This window comes from Leguminivora glycinivorella, chromosome 11 (assembly GCF_023078275.1).
Source record: "Leguminivora glycinivorella isolate SPB_JAAS2020 chromosome 11, LegGlyc_1.1, whole genome shotgun sequence".
Classification (NCBI taxonomy): domain Eukaryota; kingdom Metazoa; phylum Arthropoda; class Insecta; order Lepidoptera; family Tortricidae; genus Leguminivora; species Leguminivora glycinivorella.
Window position 1 is genome coordinate 17,111,145 of NC_062981.1, and position 23,712 is coordinate 17,134,856.

At 39.0% G+C, this 23,712-nt stretch overlaps 1 protein-coding gene across 1 annotated transcript in view; it reads left to right on the forward strand.

Annotated features, from left to right (window-relative positions):
* LOC125231373 (DNA-directed RNA polymerase, mitochondrial) overlaps positions 1-23,712 on the forward strand; it is a 29,769-nt gene that overhangs the window by 614 nt on the left and 5,443 nt on the right. Inside the window, 21 exon segments of the mRNA XM_048136816.1 lie at positions 22-427; positions 778-957; positions 3,023-3,163; positions 4,532-4,706; positions 8,756-8,866; positions 9,401-9,562; positions 12,453-12,558; positions 12,561-12,781; positions 15,282-15,422; positions 15,704-15,822; positions 16,534-16,705; positions 17,220-17,338; positions 18,973-19,116; positions 19,399-19,441; positions 19,614-19,762; positions 20,246-20,280; positions 20,283-20,430; positions 21,039-21,248; positions 21,974-22,128; positions 23,200-23,307; positions 23,310-23,350. Of these exon segments, the coding sequence (XP_047992773.1) occupies positions 22-427; positions 778-957; positions 3,023-3,163; positions 4,532-4,706; positions 8,756-8,866; positions 9,401-9,562; positions 12,453-12,558; positions 12,561-12,781; positions 15,282-15,422; positions 15,704-15,822; positions 16,534-16,705; positions 17,220-17,338; positions 18,973-19,116; positions 19,399-19,441; positions 19,614-19,762; positions 20,246-20,280; positions 20,283-20,430; positions 21,039-21,248; positions 21,974-22,128; positions 23,200-23,307; positions 23,310-23,350 (3,086 nt within the window).

The following is a 23,712-nucleotide window of genomic DNA, read 5'->3' on the forward strand; positions in this document are numbered from 1 at the left end:
TTAATGTACATTTTTTTTCAGTTGGCAACCAAGCTATGACCGAAACCAAAGTATCTATAAGTAAATTGCGTGCCATCCATCTTTCCAAATTGGCTGACAGCCCAGTATCGCTGGGTCAGCTGCACCAGCTAACCACAAAGCCACCCAAGAAGCCCACCATTGCCGAAGTGGACTCTGAGCTGCTCCAGAGTGTCAAAGAAAAAATATTAAAGAAAGCTCCACCAATATCATCACCTCAGATAAACATATCTTCCGGGCCCAAAGAGATAAGCCTGGAGGATGACCAGTGTGCCCTAGTTTATACACATCACAAAATCTCCAGTTTGGAAGATAGATTAAAAACTAAACAGTATATTGACTCTGTGAAAGAGAGTTATTATAACTTTCGGAAAGCTACTATTTATGACCAGAGGTTACAGGATTTGAGGTAAATATAAAAATTATACACCCATTTTTAATAATAAAATTATACTACATTTGTCTTACGCTGTGTAAATTTCCTGGTTCTTACTAATACTGAGTTTACCAGACTAATATTTATATTCCTAAATATTTTATATTCCTTATTCTTATTAGATTTAAAAAAATATTAATATTAACTTTAATAAAAAAAAACCTTCCAGGTGATTAGTTTGCATTTGAGTATAAATAAAAATTCTAGGTTAGACATGTGATTTTCGGCCTTTACTTTGATTAAAATTTGTGTTCATATTTTTGTGACCATAAAGTGAAAAGAAAATGTGTGTTATGTTGTATCAAAATTCACTCTTTGTTCAGGTATGCCATCACCGAAGGCCTGACGCAGGAGTTTGATATGATCACCCCAGACTCCAAGTTGGAAGAGACGCCCCTCCAGCCTCTGCCGAAGAGCCCACATACTGTGTTTAGGGAGCTGTTCATTGAAAACCAGATAGACTCCTATGACCAGGAGCTGCTTAATTCCTTTTCTAGTTTACAGTAAGTCAATTTCATGATTATCCATACTAATATTATAAATGGGAAAGTGTGTGTGTCTGTTTGTTTGTCCGTCTTTCACGGCAAAACTGAGCGACAAATTGAAGTGATTTTTTAAGTGGAGATAGTTGAAGGGATGGAGAGTGACATAGGCTACTTTTTGTCTCTTTCTAACGCGAGCGAAGCCGCGGGCAAAAGCTAGTTTCTTATAAATGTTTCATTATAATAAAAGATATCAAAAGTAAGTATACGGCAATTCAACATAATTTTGACTGAATATTATATAACACAGTGGTGTTATTATTATTAATTTCCTTTCTTGTAAATCTATTTCGAAAAGTATTAAAAGGTGATGGATGGGCTGTAGCAAGTGCAACTTTTAATTTTTTCAAATATTTACATAGCATTTTTTGGCTTTTACTGTTCATAAGAGTAGCTAACTGAGGTCCTTGCGCAGCATTAGGATATAGGGAACAAATCAAATTATTTTTATTAAATATTTTTTTGATTTGTTTTTTTAAGTAGTAACACTACTATATATAAATTATAAACTGAAATAGATACCATACACTCTATCTATTTCAGTTTATAAGCATTAGGATACTATAACAGGCTTACATCTAATAATTGGGGTCACTATCAAATTTACCTTATCGCTAAAAGACTATATAGCTGACATGTCTGGATTGTGTTATGTCTTTGTGGCTACGTAGACATGAATGCTAAATGCGTCTTTAGCAAAACGTCTGGATCTTAAAACGTAACAATTTAAAATGATCTAACTGCAAAACACCTTCATCTTCGAATGTCTGTATTACAAAACAGACATGAACGCTAAACAGTCGAGGAGCAAAAAGTCTGGATTGTTTAATGTTTTTATTGCTAAAAAGAATAAACGCCGAACGACCCGTTAGCAAAACGTCTGGTTTTAAAATGCTTAAGTGCCTTGAGAATTCAAACCTTCTCGCACTGTTAATAAGAACTGTTACATATTTATTATAAACCATGACGTCCATGACACATTATATTTCCGGACGTTTTGCTACTGTATCGTTCTGTGTTGACGTCAATTAACTAACTTCACTTTTGACTTTTTAGATATGCTAATCATACGGACTATGTATATTTCCAGACGTTTGGCTACTCATTCATTCTAAGTCTTAGCCATCCAGTTAAATTAACTTTTTGCTGATTGAGTATTCTACTTTCAAGTCATCCCAGCTGAATTGACTTTATGCTGACTGTATATTTACATTTTCTGACATCTAGCTGAAATAGTCGTTTAGCGATAAGATAAACTTGATAGTGACCCAATAATTGGAACAAAATCACTTGACTTACTTACTCAAATTGTACAGTCACTAGACTAGCAACAATATTATTATGTTCATCAACATTTAAAAAAAAACTGACGGTCTTATGTGTAGTTAGAACCAAAAGATTGTGTCACATATATTGCGGCCTTTGAAGAGTAACATATTATTGCTGGTGACTGTACATAATATCTGGGCGACCGAGCGCTCGGTTCTATTTTAATATAAAAAAACTCTTATAAATACAAAAACAAAAAAAAAGACAAAACAAAAACTTAATTTGTGGCCGGGATTCGAAACCCTGACACCTACGATCTATCTGCGTACATTAGACCGACCTCGTACGACTGAGCTAAGCGGAATCGATGCGCGCGCGGCGAAATTAACGACCATATTTTACGTTTACTAACGCGAAAGAAAAACGCATGAAAACTCGAAAATTCGCGTTTTCCGGCATCTAAGGCTACGCTAGATCGATTTTTCACCCCCGAAAACCCCCACATAACAAATTTCAGCTAAATCGTTAGAGCGGTTTCCGAGATCGTCGGTATATATAAATAAATATTTTTTTTTTTTATGAAATAGGCAGCAAACGAGCAGACGAGCCGCCTGATGGTAAGCAGTCATCGCCGCCCATGGACATAAGCAACATCATGGGAGCCACTTATGCGTTGCCGACCTTTGAGAACCAATATACAAGAATTGCTCGTTTAAAAGTATAAGATTACCTAACAAACCAAATTTGTCACTTCTAGAAGCCAAGGCCTAGCCCACCCTGCCATAGAAGACATCTACGACGACCCAGCGCTGCACAACGAAGCCCACGAGCCGCACGACCTCGAGTTCGGACAGAGAGAGGCGGCGCTTGAGGTCAAGAGGCTTAATGTCAAAAAAGCGTAAGTTGCGTTTACTCTACCACTATCATTTGACAGACACATCATCGTCACGCAGCAGAGGTCTATGAAACTTCTCATGCAATAAAATTTAACGAATGCTTTAACAGTGACAGATGGTTTGGTGCAACTGCCCTTAATCTTTCAAGCCCCATTGACCGGCTCCCCAGGGAGCCAGCTTAAAGATTTGAACGACACTTTAATTAATTTAATTTTGGTACAATTCAAAATTGAGTGTTCATATTTGACGTATGGGCTTCGAATTATTAAACCCATGTGTAAATTTTAGAATCAGACACACAATTTTATTGACTAATTTATAAATAAGAAACATGTGAAAAAATCTTATTTTATAGTCTAATATAATAAAATAATTGTTTTTTTTATATTTCTTTTTTTTTCGAATAAACAATGGATAATATAATTATATGTGCTAAAGAATTAATTATTTAAGTTATTAGCTGTGACTTCCGGTTCGAACGCCATGTTAGCGGTATCGTGTCGTGAATAATTTCTCCTTCTTTTGCTCATTAATGTTGTTTAAAGTGTAATATCGATAGCTTATTAAGCAGTAAACTAATGTTATAGTGAGAAGCTGATGAAGAATTAATCTCGAAACGCGTTTAACCACTTTTTTGTCGTCAACGGCCGATAGTCCACGTGCCCTTGTAAAATCTAGCTAGCAATTTACAAGTGCTAACTACCGTACACTGTCGTACTTACCGTACTAAAATCAATAACAATTAGCTTATATCACCTTGACACTGGCAAAATAGTCCCACCAATGGACTGAGGCTATTTAATTTTAAAAACTTAAGTTATTAGCTTGTAAGATTTATTAAAATGATTTAAAACACTATGTTTCTCACTCAGTATGTAACTACAAAAATGAAAATATGATGAACATAGTTCATTATCATTTTTATTTACATTAGAGTTGTGCCGTTCTCGGGAACGTTCTCATTTTACTATGGAGAATATTCTCCTGAGAAAACATTTCCCATACAAACGAGAGAACGTTCTCGGGAACGGCACAACTCTAATTTACATTGCCAATCATGTATGTTAACTTCGAAAAAATCAGCCTAAATTACATACTAAAAATCGCCATCATCCTGTTTTTTTACACTTTTCCGCCATTTCATCTTAATCCTTAAATAATAAATAGTAAATCAGTATATTATTTAATTTATTTAATTGTTTATTAAATAGTAATAAATAATGAATAATAATTAAGCAATAAATGTGATTGTGGAAAACTACATATCGGACCACGGGCCATCAAATATCTAATGCATATATACATCACCATGCATTTAAGGGTTAAAAAAAAACTAGAATAGATTATGAACACTGCCAATCTTCTTACAGCAAACAAGCGATAAAGCAGAAGAAAAAGGCCAAGCTAGAGAAGCGTAGAGCGAAGCAGGAAATCAATATGAAGACGGACATGAAGCAGCTGGAACTGCAGGGCAAGCAGGAAGCCCTGGAGCGACTGCTCGCTGCGCATCTACAACTGCTGTGCTCGCTCAACATGGTGCAGGAGGTAAGGATGTACTATATAGACAAAGTTATATCGTCACTACTTTTAAAACATCTCGTATCTCACATTGCTCCTCAAAGACAAAACGTAGTAAGTATATATGCATTCCATACATACTTAATACAATTTTCTTTTCATTGACAGACGAATACAAGTTTTTTTAAAAGTAGTGACGATATGTAACTCCGTATAGACTATAGACAGCTACAGCCTAAGAAAAAAAACGTACCTCAGAACCATATAGAAAAAGGTACGGTGGTCTAGATGTCGTTACACCTTTGGGGCACGCTTGCCTAGATGTCGCTAATATTAATATACCGGGTGCCCGGTAATTAATGGACAACCTTTTAACCACCAAGAGGGCACCTTATACTGGTCCAGAAAATCGACTTTAAGGTTTAGTAAAAGTCGCCTGGTTTTCGAGAAATTCACACTTTTTAAAATTTTAGGTAGTATTAAAATTTTAAAAAAATCTCGAAAACTTGGCGACTTTTACTAAACCTTAATGTCGATTTTCTGGACCAGTATAAAGTGCCCTCTTGGTGATTAAAAGGCCTGTCGCCTGGTTTTCGAGATTTTGACACTTTTTAAAATTTTAATACTACCTAAAATTTTAACAAGTGTGAAAATCTCGAAAACCAGGCGACTTTTACTAAACCTTAAAGTCGATTTTCTGGACCAGTATAAGGTGCCCTCTTGGTGGTTAAAAGGTTGTCCATTAATATCCATTGAAATTTTAAAAAGTGTGAAAATCCCGAAAACCAGGCGACTTTTACTAAACCTTAATATCGATTTTCTGGACCAGTATAAGGTGCCCTCTTGGTGGTTAAAAGGTTGTCCATTAATTACCGGGCACCCTGTATGACATTTTAACACATATCAAGTTGAGAATATGGGCCAAATTGTCGAAATTGAGGTTTATAAATTGTAAGCTTGTGTCGAGAGATGGCAGTCTATGCACTGAGATTACGCATTTTACTTTGACAGTAACTCTCTATAATACACGATCCTCTTTGATATAGATCATTTCATTCACCGAGACGCGTGCTATTTGTCAGGCTATTAAATATTAGATTTGACTAATTCCACATGTTAGCTTTCTTTTCTTTGTAACTCTTTCTTCCTTTGTTAGTTAGCTCAGTTAGATTTTAGATTAATATAAAATAATAGAAATCATTTATTCAGGCAACACATCAATAGGTAGAAATAACACATAGGGTAAAAAGTTTCACAAAGTAAAACGTAGTAATAACGATGTGAGGCCTAAAATGGTCTCCACTCAGCATTGCAGTTGACACGGCTAGCGTGGTAAACGGCGCTGGTTGTCTGTGGAGCCAGCGGGGTGCGCTTTTGCAAACAAAAATAGATGTTACAAAGAGATTTTCTTTTTATCTAAATATCTTATATATCTTCTTTTATAGAAGAAACTGACTGAGTGACAGATGAACGCACAGCCGCAACCACTGATTCTAGAGATTTCAAATTTGGCACATAGGTTCCTTATAAGATTTAGTCTTCTAAACCTTTGTCACTAAGAAAGGATTTTTCAAAATTCACCTCCTAAGGGGGTGGAATGGGGTCTAAATTTGACAATACTTTTAGTAGGTACGCGGGCGAAGCCGTGGGAAAAATCTAGTTATTATTATAAATGGGCTAACTTTTGGCCACAGACTAGCCAAAGGCAAAGACGTGGCCTACGATGGAGTGAGCTCGCCCAGAAGATGCCTGTTCACTCTTCATTTGAAGGATTTTCTAGTGCAATTGTAGGATCACCGTTCTAAAAAGCGCCTACGGTTGTAAGCGCAACGGCATATGGATGTCACATTACAAAATAAAAATTAGAAAAAATATAATGTAAAGTGTGACCCAAGTATTTCTAATTCTGAATTGTAATGGAAAAGATAGTAAACTGTTAGATGTATCGATTTTGCTAAACGTTTTTTTCGATTATGCGACATAATTAAATTGTTGAGATAAAAAGTTCATCAACCTTTATACTAACGAACTGACGAATACTACTACTAATTGTTGCCGAATGTTTGTTATTATGAAATCTGAGCTGAGAGATAAGATGTCTGATCTACTTTTATTTAGCACAAGAATCTGTTAACGCCAAAGTATTAGAGATAAGATAGAGAGCATAGCAAAACAGATGTCAAGATTTTGCGTTTTTACCTATTTACGAAAAAATAAGGTCACTGTTTAAATGTATGTTTACTAAACGCAGGCAAGTTACTAAAAGCACATTAGCACACCTCAGACATTGGCGATAAAATATATGAAAGAGGCGCGTTCCTAGCAGACAGTCTAAGCGCGTGTAGGTGACCGCATACTATGCTTGTATGAGTGAAATATGACAGGTCGACTGTTCGCGTTTTTGACAGGCGGTAACTGTGGGGTAGCCGAGAGGAGGTGGGCGGCACTTTCAGCGGGGAACGGGAGTGGCCATACTGTACGATAGTACTCTTTATTATACTGTGCTGAAAGTCAAATGAATTGAGAATACAGTTGTCATTGTGTGCGTGTGTGATGATGATGACACGACTCACTGGTAATTCTCGTCATTTGCATGTATACAGACATGGAAATGATGCGCATGTATTGCACAATAGCCCAATAGGAACGTCCATTTACAAGTGTGTGTGTGTGTGGGTTCAAGAACTTACTACAGGCGTATTAAATAGGGAATTTGACTGTTCTTAAAATAAAATATATTATTGGCTTCGTGCGAAGTGCATGGAGGGGGTAAGCAAAGCGATCGCAGTGCTTGCGGTGGTCAAAATTGACACTGAAAGTGGTTTGTCATCTATCAAAACTCATAAAATATAATACAATGTGTAATGTTTGAAATGGGGCACCAATGTTATTTCGTTGTAAATTGTAAAAATAATGGCATAAATAGTCATTGCACGTTCTATGCGTTTCTTAGAGCACACTGGAAATTGGATCAAAGAACAAAATGGATAACTGCCGTTAAAAGAAAACGTCAAGTGATATGTCAAAACAAAACATTATAATAAATTATTTTAGCTTTGTCTACCTAATATTGTTCAATACGCTGTTAGTATTTTTCCTACCGTAAAAGATTATATGCCTTATATGCCCTGCCAGCACCAATTTATTGCCTCTTTCTGTGGTCTGGGGTTGGAAGTTTATGCCGTGATTAATGCTTTGGAAACTGATTTTTTATTATTATATCCATGTCTTTATAATCTATCTACCTAAATTACACTTGAAATAGTAGCTCTTGTTATTCGATTTATTTAAAATAAACGAAAAATCGTTAAAATATATGTTTGTTTACATGTCATCTTTTGACATTTTCCACTTCAAGTTCACATGGTAGGTGCCGTAATTGTCGTGCACGTAGCCAATACCATGCACGAAATAAAGCATCAGATAATCATAATTCATAAGAAAACATGGACAGAAGTTATTTTTAAATCCAATTTCTATTTAATAAGTCAGGTAATATATAAAGTAACTGAATCGACCGTGACGTCACTCAATTCGAATTCATATTAATTCCATATTAGCAAGTCGTTCAAATTCATTTTGACAGTTCTTAAAAAGAAGCTGATTTGACTAGGAGGCAAGTAGCCTATACAAACCGCCCGGCATGTCTGATCTCTTTCCTTCCCATATCTGTGGTTTTAGCCATAGAAGTAGGATGACAAAGAAGAACTGTCGAATATCAAAAGTGAGACAAAAACTGGACCAATGTCAAGTGTCATTAGGAATATTTAATTCAGAAATTATGTACGATAAGCTTTTCTGTTTAATCCAAACGGAACACTGTGTTATCTAAATACAACTTTTTATACTGAAAAGTACGATTAATCCGTTAACTTAAATTGAGTAGGCCGCTAGCGGCCGATGCCTGTCATCAAAAATGGTCACGTTTTTTCATTTGTAGTCTGCCTCTTTTGCACTCATAGGATGATCATATACGTGAAAGCTTCTCCTTTGCACACTCCAGCAGTCTTTAAGTGTAAGCGAAATGATAGGTCTGTGGTTTTAACTAAGGTATTTTATGTTGACGTTTTTTTCAGGCCCGCAAAGTTCTACAGTATTATCGGCAGAGGGGCGCCAAGGTGCCCGACCATCCAAAGATCACGGACATCAAAGTGTACAATACACTTCTACATGGATACGCGTTCATGGTAAAGTTATGATATTTATTCAGTAGGTAACGATATGCATTTCGATTGTAAAATGTTCAGGGCGTTCGCAACGGCACTCTTGTTCACTGAGTTCTTAATTTGTGCCTTGACTAAATTTATTTTGACATAATTTTGGCAGCGGAAATTATAATATTGTATTTTTTTTTAATCTTATTAGTAGTTATATCGAAATAATTCATTTTTTACCCCCGACGCACATACAACTGTCTGTTTGTGTGTGTATGTGTGTCTAATTGTGGCATCGTAGCTTTCGGACAGATGAACCGATTGGTTTTTTTTTCTTTGAAAACTGAATTAGTAGTAGTAGTAAAACACTTTATTGTACCAGAAAATAATACAACACACAAGAAAAAGAGCTTATCACTAGTACAAAGGCGAACTTATCCCTTTAAGGGATCTCTTCCAGTCGGGAGTGTTCTCTCTTTACTCGGGGTTTTTTTTCAAAATTTTAATTTTGTATCGTTTGTGTCTGTACCAGGAACGTCAAACATTTATCTGACAATTCTATTTTAGGGTCTCCTGGACCAAACGAAGGACTTGTTAACATCTATGGCGACAGACGGTATCGCGCCGAACGCACAGACCTACGCTGCTACCTTCGAATGTATCGAGAGGAGCAACATCAAAGATAAAGAGGCAGTGTTGCAACAATACTATGAGCAGATGCAGGAAAAGGTATGTAGAAACAAACCCCATATCAGCAGTTCCCGTCAACTTTGTACATAGCCACGTCAGCAAATTTTAATTGATCCTATTTTGTTACCAACGTTTAGTAATATAAGTCGACTTTCGTGAGATATACACGGTGCCCATGAGGAAAGGGAAATATTTTAACATCATATTCCTGACCATATTAGAAGTTAAAAATGCTAATTAATGTTTGCTTAATTCGGCTTTATTTTAGAGATATTGCCATTTTTGTGTAAAAAAGTTGTAAGTAAATCACCAGTACAAAACACCTTTATGATTGCGACGTTGCCAGACTGACACTTCTAAATTGACTGCATAAGTCAAACCCAGTTGCATAATGTCATTGTTGACTTGTCAGCCCTAAAAATGTTTATTTTATCCCAAAATACGGAACATCAGTAAATAATTTAGAATAGAACAGTTTACGAATTAATTGCAATGTTGCAATGCAATTTCCCGCAAGCCAACAACAACTTTTGAGTTGTGAATCGTTAGTTCTCGTATTTAAGTACTTAGTACCTAAACGTGGAAAGCCACATACCTTTCATTTAAATGAAAATGATATTTGTTTCAGAGATAGAATGCCTTTTTCCATTACGGATATGGTAGTAAAATGTGCTAATGTATGTCGTTTCAAGTTCTTTTTGTAGTTATGTATTGAGTTTTATTAAAAGTTTACGCTCATTATTATGTATCTCATTTAGCCCATTAATAACGTACACAACAATATCTGAAGTATTCATTTATTTAAAAAAGTCTGACCTGAAATTCAATTTACAATTACAACTTAAATATTATTCAATTTAAATCGTACAATATAAACTAGTACTATCACTATTTCCAATACACTTTTTAAGAATAATTTTAATTGCAAATCCTTGATGGCTGTCTAGGATCCCTCCTCCCACCTGGAACAGCTAAATGCTCAAGTCACGATGTTGCCGGATAGAACATGCATGATAGAGTTTATTTCAGTCGACCACAACACATCGTTTCAGTAAACTTCCGTTATTACAGGCTGACCGTCTGAACGAGATAGAACCCTCTTGTTCTTAATATTAATCGGTGACTCTTTAAGAGCTTCATGTAGGTATGTACTTCGTAAAACTAATATTATTCGTTTAAAAGTCCATTTCTGATAAATCCAGGTTCATTGCAAAAATAAACAACAACACTGACGTTTAAAGTCATTCTGAATGTTGAATGACATGGAAATTTTTTAAGTGGCCATTCATTTATTGCATCTAAAGAGTATCTATGATGGCGAAACTCTTGTAAACTGTTTGTTGAGTAGTAGGATTCTCTTTGGTGGTCTTAGGAAGCGAGAAAGACATATTTCGTATTCGTGTATTTGTGAAACCAACCTCTTTCTTATTTAATATTTAGCGTGTTGCGGTTATTAACATAGAAGGATTAGACCTCGCTTTGAATAATCTATGACCAAAAAAGTCTTCATGACATTGCCTCTTGTAAAAATAAAAGAGATAGCAACAACAAACGTTGCCAGCTCGCCCTAAGGCACTGTTATACTAGAGAATCAAAAGTTATGTATTTATTATGTAAGAAAAATTTTACAAAATTAAAAAGCATAATTCGACCTATGTTTATATAACATTTATTACTCCTTATGACCCCAGAAATGCGTGGTTTAATTTTTTCCCTTTCCTCATGGGCACCCTGTATACAGGATAATTGTTATAATTAAGGAAATATAGATACTATAGAACCTTAATGACGAAATAAAACTTAATAAAATCTCAATTCATCAACTAAATCTTGGTAACAAAATAGGAATTAATAAAAACAAATTTAACTTTTTCCTTCATTTTTGTACAAACTTTTCGAGAACTGCTGATATGTTCCTTAGACTTATATTGACCGGGATATAGACCGTGATTACCTTTTTGATTTTTGTCGAGGTCCCGATATTTCGACGCAGTTGCATGCATCATGATAACGGAATAGGTAATCACGGTCTTATATCTCAGTCAATATAAGTCTAATGAAAATAACCGTGAATCATTTAAAATTCCCATTTATGTTCCGCTTGCAATGCTATGTTTTTTACAAAAAACAAACTAATGAGAACATTTTCGACCCTGTACGTAAGTATTTAGAGTTCAAAATAATTTTTAACCCCCGACGCAAAAACGACGGGGTGTTATAAGTTTGACGTGTCTGTCTGTCTGTCTGTCTGTCTGTGTGTCTGCCTGTGGCATCGTAGCTCCCGAACGGATGAACTGATTTGTTTTTTTTTTGTCTGAAAGCTGAATTAGTCGGGAGTGTTCTTAGCCATGTTTCATGAAAATCGGTCTACTGTGTCGCGGTCGGGGGTTTTTTCAAAATTTATATTTGTGGTTAGGTTATTATATATTGTTCTTGCAAAACACAAGATAAGTTATCCAAGAACTAGCCGGTGCTTGCCCAATGCCCACCTGGCACGATTGGAATGAATGACTGAAGGAAAATATCTATACATATGTATATCACATTAACCAATAAAATGGTGTCTCTGAGTGTCACTCACACAATGAACATTTCATTCATATCAGCTTTCATGAATCAATCTTTAAATAAATAAATTAAATATTGGGGGACACCTTACACAGAGCAACCTAGCCCCAAACTAAGCAAAGCTTGTATTATGGGTGCTAGGCGACGATATACTTACTTATACATATAGATAAATACATACTTATATACATAAAAAACATCCATGACTCAGGAACAAATATCTGTGCTCATCACACAAATAAATGCCCTTACTGGGATTCGAACCCGGGACCGCGGCTTAGCAGGCAGGGTCACTACCGGTACCGACTGAGCCTGACCGGTCGTCAAGTCTTTATTTTTTATTTAACCAATTTTCTTCCAGAGCATAACTCTAAACGACCTACTAGACAAAACCCAATTCGTCCACGATCAACACGAGCTGGTCTACCGCGCAGTGCGCCGCCTGCACCCCTCCTTCACCCCCCACTACAACCCCCGCTCCTCGACTACGACTGCCCCCTCACCGCCCAGCTCAAGCTGGACCACGCGCACAACCGCCAGGGGCTGCTGACCTCGCCCGCGCACGGGCTCATGACCTTGGACAAGGTCAAGGAGAGGGGCAGGCGGCAGCTGGAGATCGAGATGAAGGGGGGCATCGAGGTGCAGAATATCGACGTTAAGGATGACGCGTCGCCGACTGTCAAGTTATACGTAAGTTCATATATCTCGTAAACAAATCAGACTTAGGTATTTATTTTTTGAAATCCTTCCAGAAATTAAGTGAGGTTTATGAAAAAAGTAGTTTATTTTGCAAAAGAAAAATTACAGATTTATTTTGTTTGTGACCTCACTAGGCCTGTCTCACCTTAAGGTGGCTCGCTTTCCATACAAAAAACATCTACCATTTATTTAGTCACCGCACACTATAACTAAATAAAAATATGCGCATACATCTACTATACATTATCCGTCGTCGCGGTAGTGAATGATAAGATAAGATAAGATAAAAATTTATTGCACATATGAAAGAAAAGTTACAAAAATGGTACAGAGTTGTTAAATAGAAATGCGCATAGCGTTGCGTATACAGAAGTATCAGAGGTCCCCGCACTAGGCCAGGCCTGTATCGCGGGAGACCAGTTCATCGTACTGTGCCATGCCATAAATAAAACATAAAAATAAAAACACAAAGTGACAATACAAGAGAAAACGAAGCATGCAAGTTAAAATCTAAAGAATCAAAATTTATACTAATTTTAAACCAACTTTTTAAGTAGAGCCTCCGTTTCGCTATATGATAATGAAGCGAGCCAGGAAAATATGCATTTTTTCGCATCCATTACAGAGCTGTTGATTATAGTGTTTACCCGATTAACTACTATGTTATAAATAGTGAAGCCAAGGACATCCCCGAAGCGCCTACCAAAACTGGAGTTTGCTTTAGGTACAGGCAATTTAAACACTCGTTTGGAGACCAGGTCGCCATAGTTTTCATTAGTTATTGCAGACTTGTGCACAGTGACGCCGATTCTATAAAAGAAGAGCTGACGGACTGTTAGTACCTGAGCTTCAGAATAAAGTTTGTCTGTTGGATATCTGAACCGCTTCTTGAGCATGACTTTTAGAACCGAGCGCTGAGCTCTTTCGGCTACTAAAATCGTCGTCTTTGCTGCACTGCCCCATACTGTGATCCCGTATGTAATTATTGCCTGACATAGCGCTATATAAATTGTTTTAAGGAGTGTTAAGTCAGCTGAATTACGGAGTTTTTTAAATAGGTAAATGGTTTTTCTAACTCTTTTGGATAGGCAATGAATGTGAGCTTACATTGAAAGAAAGACATTGTTTGATACAGAAATCGTGGACAAATTCATGTGAATTTTTTATTAATTTTACGTAAATGTGCGTGCCAAATTTTGTGTACAGACACAGAGCCGTCATATTTCGCGCATTTTTAGTTGACATTGTCATCAGTGACATTTGGCTCTTGACAAGTAATTATTTAAAGATATTGGTTTAGTTAACTCAAGCAGACTCAGAAATAATGACGCATTTTGTCAACAAAGATACATATCGTGTATTTCGACACTGCTAATGTAAATCGAAATGGCGTCTCTGTCAAACGACCGACTATGATGCAGAAGATCGTGGGTTCGATTCCGAAGTTTTTTTTAATCATTTGAACTTTTATGGATTTATTAAGTATTTTTTATTTTTTAATGGAATATTCGACTATTACTATATTGCTTTCCTATTTTTTATTTTCATAGAAAAATACAATACAATCCTTTATTATGCTTTTGTTGATAAAATAAAATATTACACGTCTGGTATTAATACATCATAGTGTGGGCATAGTATTAGTAATGTGCTGTACTCCTTGCATTTACTGAGCTGGTTGACCTATGTTGTTGTTGTGTGAATGTTTTTCTTCAACAACTAAATGGTTATATACAAGAATATAATAGCAAGAATATGGGTAGCTTTTGCACATTGTAATTTTTTCTCAGTCACCAGTCACAGTATACTTTTTGAAATTTTTTTAAATATCAGATTAGGATAATTATGTTAGAAATTCTGAGTTCGACGAACCCAAAAATTATTACCATGTAAGAGAATAGGTTTTTAATCTTTTTTGTGGAAAACGCTCAGTAACTACTGTACGAGTACATATACATTTATGTATAAATAATAAAACAAAAAATAGTGTCTCATAGTGTTATGTTCCTGCCGGTGAGTAAGGCTGCCAGAGCTCAACGAGGGTGCGGGGTGTTGACCACGGGAGGACTTACGGAACTAATTTGTTCCGTCTATTGTCCTTTGAGTCGTCGGCAACCCAAACCCTCCTTTGAACTTGTACACTCCTTTTTGCTGTGCACACACAGCAAAGGGAGTGTACAAGTTTCTAATGGGGCGGCAACGCGCATGCGACACTCTTTGAGTTGCAGGCGTCCATAGGTTACGGTGACCGCTTTCCATCAGGCGGACCGTATGCTTGTTTTAACCCTTCGTATGCTTATGCACGGATCCGTGCGTAAAATTACTAAAATTAGGTCATCTTGTTGCATTTTTTTTCTTTACATGGTATAGCCGAGGTTGGAACCCACGATTTTTTGACGCATCCGCACACGAGGGGTTAAACGGTTTTAAATATTTCGTGAATTTGGTACTGTGTAATTATATTATTAACGGCGTTGTTTAATTAATTTAGCGAGAAAAACTACAAGCAACCGAAGCAGAGTGGAGATCGGTGGTGCGCGAATCATTCGAGCGTAATTTGGGCACGCTGCGATCACAGAGCCTCGCGTCACACTCGGCCATCGCTCTGTATCCTTACTTGAGAGTGTTAGAGGTATGTACATATATTGTTATTCTTACCTTAGCTCACACTGCTAGCGATCGAGACAGAGTGGTGATCGGTTTTGCGCCGTTAAAATCTCTCGCAAGTCAAGCAAATGTGGAGTACACTAAATTTAAACTGTAGAGGACAAAATCGGTCTTGTGTTGACAATTTTATTTATGTTTTGTAGTTTTAGATTTTTCTGCACTAACTAAAGTGAGCGAGTTTGAATTACATTTTGTAAAACCATGGATGTGTTTAAATATTTTTGACACACTTTATTATTTTAACAGACTGACCAGTTCGTGGAGCTGATAATGGGCGAGATCAACAAGCTGGTGGACGGCAGCGAGACGTACAGCCCCACGCTGAAGCTGCTGCAGCGTGACCTCGGCACGCAGGTCTACCAGAAGTGAGTTCACCTGCTAGTTGTTCGTGGAGCTGGTAATGCTGAGGTCAACAAGCTGGTGGACGGCAGCGAGACGTACAGTCCCTCGCTGAAGCTGCTGCAGCGTGACCTCGGCACGCAGGTCTACCAGAAGTGAGTTCACCTGCTAGTTGTTCGTGGAGCTGATAATGGGCGAGATCAACAAGCTGGTGGACGGCAGCGAGACGTACAGTCCCACGCTGAAGCTGCTGCAGCGTGACCTCGGCACGCAGGTCTACCAGAAGTGAGTTCACCTGCTAGTTGTTCGTGGAGCTGATAATGGGCGAGATCAACAAGCTGGTGGACGGCAGCGAGACGTACAGTCCCACGCTGAAGCTGCTGCAGCGTGACCTCGTCTACCAGAAGTGTAATCATAATAACGGCCCTCGCTTTGATAATTGGACATAGGCGTCTGAAAACAAGGTCTCACTTTGAAGGTCGGGCAGCCGTTAGCTTCGGTTCATTTTTTATAGAACAATGTAAACAATGAGTTTTTATGACAAAATCATAAGGGAATTTGATTGATTTATTATCATGTATTTAAAATAATTACTAGTCAGTACCTTCTTTGCCTTTGACGCGCCAAATCGCTTTCGCTTCTTGAATAAATTAGGTTTTGTTTGATTAGGAACTTGAAACGGAAAACTAAGCATTATTGCGAATCATCAATGAATAACAAATGCAATTATTTCACAGATACCAAGTAGAACAATACCGCAAGAATGGAGTCCTGTCGAAAATCTCCAAAATCTACGAGCAATACTGCGAATGGTACATGGATCGCAGTGCGTTAGGAACTGACGTGCCGCTCAACAGTAGACAGGCGTGGCAGATGCTGGTGCATAGGAACAGAGAGGGCGCTAGTTTGGTGAGTTACTATCTCTATCCATTACTATAAGGTTCAAATGATAACTTACCTACAATACCTGTCACGGTAGGTAGAAATTATAGTCTACGAGCAATACTGCGAATGGTACATGGATCGCAGTGCGTTAGGAACTCACGTGCCGCTCAACAGTAGACAGGCGTGGCAGATGCTGATACATAGGAACAGAAGGGCGCTAGTTTGGTGAGTTATCATCTCTATCCTTAACTATAAGGTTCAAATGATAATTTATCTACCTATATGGACTGTCGCGATAGGTAGAAGATATAGAATCTAAGAGCAATACTGCGAATGGTACATGGATCGCAGTGCATTAGGAACTGATATGCCATTAAATAGTCGGCAGGCGTGGCAAATGTTGGTGCATAGAAACAGAGAGGGCGCTAGTTTGGTGAGTTATTATCTCTATCCTTAACTTTATTTTTTTTAAACTATTTTCGAACGTATAGCGCATGTAAGATTGTTGACTGTCAATTATTATTGTGTTTTGTTTTAGGACATGGAGGAGACCCCGTGGCCGATGGAGATGCGACAGAACATCGGCAAGTTCCTCTACAACATCATCATCAACGACGTCAAGATCGACGTCAACATGTTCAAGCCCAAAGCCAAGCAGTAAGTTCAAGTCACAGTTTCAGTTGAATACAAGATGCATCGGATCACAAAACTTAGAACCTGCAAAATCTAAATTTTATGTTTCTTTTATCTGATCTAATCTTAAAATTCCAGTGCAGGAGTGATGGCTTAAATAATTGATTTTATTATCGAATTACCTTGATTTTTTTGAAAAGATAAATATTGATGATGTGTTCATAGCGATTCGTGAAATCTATTCATCTTCGTTCTTTCACTTCTTCCGATTAAATCGAAATCACGCTTTTTCCTCTGCAGTAATATACTATTATCGGCGATATGTCGCTTGCCAATTCGTCCGCAGAATTCGCGAAAAGTTACATCTGCAACGCAATGCGTCCACACACAGAACACCCCACTAGAAGCCAAATGCAAGCGATATTGTTCGAGACGCAAATCACCAATCCTTGCGGGGTGAGGCGGGCGCGAACGGTGCTACCATTGGTCGTTTCAAATAATGGCGCGCCTTTACGATTAGCAGTAGGGATGGGAATGGGACATGTCTATTATAGACAATGGTACCGGTACCAGTACTGTGGTGAATTTGTTTTGCAACAAATTATAATATTATAATTAAATTATAATAAGGCCTAGTTACTCTTCGGGTTGGAAGGTCAGATGGCAGTCACTTTCATAAAACTAGTGCCTACGCCAAATCTTGGGAGTAGTTTCCAAAGCGGACCCCAGGCTCCCATGAGCCGTGGCGAATGCCGATGCCGGGATAACGCAAGGAGGATGATGATTGTGATAGCACCTCAATAAAAATCATTCTAGTAACTAATAAGTCTAATAACTAAACTGTGCATTTTTACTTGTTTACGTTTACTAAGTTAAATTACCAACTAAATATTCTAAACTAATCAATGAACTAAATAACACTACAGACTCTATAGATAATTATTCACAATTACAAATCTGCTTTCTTTTATATTTCATAAAATGGTAGCACATGGTACGAACGGTAGTACGAAGTTCCCGCAACAGACATAAACTAACATGGCCCCATGCCTAGTCGTTTACGTGAAAGGGATAGCATATCACATTGTTAACTAGACAAAAAGGGATGGACGCGCCTCGGCGCCGCTCAGCACAACCATATTGACCAGTATAAATGAACTCCGCGGATAATAAACAATATTCAACAAAATAATTAATTTGACTTAACTGTGGAATGTTATTCCATCTTTTTTATATGTAGAAGTGTTAGAAGACTTGCCACACCACTTTATGCTGCAAGAGACCATTGTTTGCAACCAAATTTGATTATTTAAGATTTTTTCCCGAGCGGACACGGACACTGTTAGCGGGTCGTATACTTGGGCGCTACTGATCGGTGTCGCACGCGTTCAAACTTTTATAAACCTGATTTGTCGTATGCTTGGTGACCGCGAGTCGCCCTGTAAGGGCCGTCTTGTTGTATTGGTCTGTGGCGTCCACATAACAGGCCGACGCTCGCCTCCACTCATCGGTGAGATAGCTGCGAGTTCCTGCGCATGAAGCGGAACATGCGATTCGTGGCCCGGGCGTTCATCGCGCTGAACTTATTTGCGGATAACCTGTTATCCAAAAGTTACGTCGTAAGCGATCTGTCATTTAAACCCTATTTGTTTTCGCAGGAAGAAACTCCCGGCCGTGTACAAAGTGGCGGCGCGGGCCGAGCTGCGCATGCGGGCCGACCTGGTGCCGCCCTCCTCGCCGCCCAAACCCTGGCCACATCTGCACTCTGGGGCCTATCTACTGACTAAAACACCACTCATTAGGTGAGTCTTTGTCTCAGAGTGTATCTGTCTCGCTCGCGTCTTGCTGGGTGCGGCGCGGGTTGAGCTCCGTATGCGAGCCGACCTGGTGCCAGCATCGTCTCCACCCAAACCCTAGCCGCATCTGCACTCTGGGGCGTATCTACTGACCAAGACTCCGCTCATTAGGTGAATATATGTCTCCCTTGGATAGGCACCGCTAGAACCGATGATGCCCTTGAGACGCTTTGTTGCCGCTGAGTTGGTGCATTTTTATTTCTTTTTATTTTATTTACTGTGTTAAAGCGAGACGAACACCGATTACGCCTCCGCAAACGCCTGGCAAACGGTGAAAGTTTTTGACTATTTTGTTTGCTGTTTGCCAGTGGTTGGCATCTGTGTTGATTTTTTGCACGAGTCCAAAAGGTGCTCGACGAAGAGATTCGTCGAGCTTGGAGTGTACACGTGTTTGTGTTCGGTCATGTTTGACATGTGTCGTATAACATTATTCGTCGTTACAGGATGCCATTTACATCATGAACCAATGGAAACGCCTGGAAGAGGCGCCTCCGTCTGCCCTATACCCGGCATTAGACAGCCTCAACCAACTGGGAGAGGTGCCGTGGGTCGTCAACAAGCCAGTGTTGGATATACAACTGCAAATATTCAGGTAAAGTGAAAGTGTTTAGAACCTACAGATAAATGAGTCAGAAAATCAGAGTTAAACATACAGTTAGCTGCAGAAAGAAAGGTAGTTCCCTGCATTGACATTTCTATCTATACAAGCGAATAGAATTGCTGACTTTACAGGGCCAGGCACATTTAAAATTAACGATATTTACACGAAATTAAAATTGTAAACGAGACTTAATCGTCCATAATAAACATGAAAGTATAATAGTAGTGTGACTACTTAAAATACAAATTAAAATATTATCTATGTAATATATATCTATGAAATTAATTTAATTTGTTCTTAGAATGCCCATAACTAAGTTTTAAAACTGACCTGAATTGTCGAGGACGGCGTCACGTTGTTATTTCGCATACAAGTAAGGGACTATTATCATTTAGGATACTGTTCTTAATTTAATGCTAGACATTGTAACTATACATTAAACAGCGTTATATATAAATACTGTCATTTTCCTAGGTCTGGCGGCAACAAGAAGCTAGACATCCCTCCCCCGCCTCAGCGTTGGATCCCAAAGAGTTCGCGGAAGCCAAAGATGCGGCGGGTGCTTTCAAACGCCGCGTGGCTCTCAGCCGAGCGAGGGCCGAAATGCACTCGCTGTGGTGCGATGCGTTATACAAGCTTGCACTCGCTAACCGTTACAGGTAAATACTAACTGGCTTAGATATTCTAAAGGCATGGATGACGCGATGTGTTGCACTCATCCACTCTGTGCGACTACGAAAGCAGAGCTAGTGGTTGCCCTAATATCAGTCTCAGCGTCTATGCGGAAACAAGAATCAATCGATGTTATGCTTGAAAACAATCTGACACATGAAATGCGGCACAGCGGACATCTAAAACCTAAGGAAAGAAACATATCGTCACTACTTGAAAAGAAAATTGTAGTAAGTATGTACGGAATGCATATAGACTTACTGCGTTTTAACTTTGAGAAGCAGCATGAGATACGAGATTTTTTCAAAGTAGTGACGATATACAGCTAGTAATTATGATCTAACAGCTCTACGTTATTTAACAGCTACCTCTTGTCCAAAATCGACGACTAAACTTATAACAATAATTGTGAGCGACTTTAGTAAAACGTCGGACTTTGTCGATTGCTATAAAGTCGCTATGTCAGTTTATTCATATAAAAATCCAAGCAAATCTCGTCTTTAAGATTACTGGGATCTGAGATCTGTAAGAATCTAGTAAGAACTTTCCTGTAAAACAAGTGAACAAATTTTACATATATAGTTTTTTTTTTCAGAAACGAGATATTCTGGCTGCCCCACAACATGGATTTCCGCGGTCGAGTCTACGCCTGTCCCCCACATTTGTCACAACTCGGAGCCGACGCGTATCGAGCTTTGTTGAAGTTCGCTCGTAGAGAGCCGCTGGGACCAGACGGGTTGAGGTGGCTTAAACTACATGCCGTTAATTTAACAGGGACGATGAAGAAAAGCACTGTAGATGAGAGGTTAGTTCGCATCTGTAGAGGGCGATACTGAGCTTTGTTTAAGTTTAAACTCGTTGGGATTTGACGGACTGAGATGGCTCAAACTATATCCTGTATAAGCGCTGAGAATGAAAGATTTGGACTAAATTTTAGTCGTGTAACTGAGCACTGTTACTGAGCTTCTGTCACACCTCGGACACTGGCAATCAAATATATGAAAGAGGCGCGTTCCTAGCACACAGTCTATGCTCGTGTAGGTGAACGTGTACTATGCTTGTATGAGTGAAATATGGCAGGTCGACTGTTCGCGTTTTTGACAGGCGGTAACTGTGAGGGGGTGGGCGGCACTTTCAGCGAGGAGCAGGAGTGGCCATACTGTACTGTAGTACTCTTTATTATACCACACCTCGGACACTGGCGATCAAATATATGAAAGAGGCGCGTTCCTAGCACACAGTCTAAGCTCGTGTAGGTGAACGCGTACTACGCTTGTATGAGTGACATATGACAGGTCGACTGTTCGCGTTTTTGACAGGCGGTAACTGTGATGTAGCCGAGAGGGGGTGGGTGGCACTTTCAGCAGGGAGCGGGAGTGTCCATACTGTACGATAGTACTCTTTATTATACTGTGATTATACTGTGCTTTTTAGTATCTCTAGATAAAGTATTGGGAGCGTTACTGCATGCGAGGGTGGTTCTGTGATTGGTTAAGATTTTTTTTATAACTGGTTTCTTTTTTCTGTCAGGTTGGAATACGCAGAAAGCGTCCTAGACAAGATACTGGACTCAGCAGACCGTCCTCTGGACGGCGAGGGCTGGTGGCAGGAGTCCGAGGAGCCTTGGCAGACGCTCGCCTGTTGTATGGAGATCGCCAACGCGATCCGATCTCCGAACCCTGAAGGTTAGTCCTTATTTATTTAACACTAGATTTTGCCCGCTTCGTTCGCGTTAAGTTCGGGGATAAGGTACGAGATTTGCCCCGCTGCTAAAGGCAAATCTCGACTTCTCAAAGGCCGGCAACGCACCTCCAACACTTCTGGTATTTCGGGTGTCCATGGGCGGCAGTGATCGCTTACCATCAGGCGACCCGTCTGCTCGTTTGCCTCCTATCCCATGAAAAAAACATCCGCAACCCGTATTAGAAAGAAACAAAAAGCCTACGTCACTCTTCAACTATCTCCACTTAAAAAATCACATCAATACGTCCCTTTGCCGTGAAAGACTGACAAAGTAACAGGCACACACACTTTCCCATTTATAATAAAAAAAACCGCATCAAAATCCGTTGCGTAGTTTTAAAGATTTAAGCATACATAGGGACATAGGGACAGAGAAAGCGACTTTGTTTTATACTATGTAGTGATGTAGTGATATAGTATGGATATATAAATTTTTATTTTGTGTGCTTTTGCTTCATTCACGTCACGACATTCATTTATGTCACGACATATGACATATGTGAACCTACACTCACCGGCATAAAGAAGTGATGATTTCTGTACCTTGTCACATTGACGTCTTGTTTGAAATGTCATACGAAATTGTGAAACGATTAAAAGCGAAAAGGTACAGTAATCATCACATCTTTATGCCGGTGACTGTACAAGCAGCTACAAATGGTAGTTACCTAAAGTTCCTAGCTATCGAATTCTACTTCCATTTGACTTTTTAACAGTGATCAATTGATCATCAATTAAATTACGACCGGTCTGGCGCAGTCGATAGTGACCCTGCCTGCTACGCCGCGGTCCCGAGTTCGAATCCCGGTAAGGGCATTTATTTGTGTGATGAGCACAGATATTTGTTCCTGAGTCATGGATGTTTTCTATGTATATAAGTATTTATATATTATATATATCGTTGTCTGAGTACCCACAACACAAGCCTTCTTGAGCTTACCGTGGGCCTCAGTCAATCTGTGTAAGAATGTCCCATATATTTATATATTATAAATATTTCCCTTATTGTACAGAATACCTGTGCGGGTTCCCGGTTCACCAAGACGGGTCGTGCAACGGTCTGCAACATTACGCGGCGCTAGGTGGCGACGCGGCCGGCGCGGCCGCCGTCAACCTGGCGCCAAAGAGAGGCCGCAAGACGTGTATGCGTCAGTGTGTGCGCTGGTGGGTATTGTAATAATACAAATAATTTATTAAGAAAAAGGCGGTCCACACGGTTGTACAGTGTCAGTGTCATAATAGTCTTTGTCTGAATATGTGTGATTGTCTGGCACAGAATATGCGCACCACGGTATGTGGGCGGCACGGTGATACTGTCGTCGTTCTAGGTCGTTTTAAGGCAAGATCAACTTTCTATCACCATCAATCAGCTTTTCGCAGAGGTGGTAATGACGACTGATAAAAATTTCCTCGGCAACTTTGACAAAAGGTCCGGAGCGCGAATCTCAGGCTTTCGACAGTTCTTGCCAATTATGCCGGCGAAATCGTATTTGGCAATGGCTCTCTTTTTGGGCCTTGATAAGGGA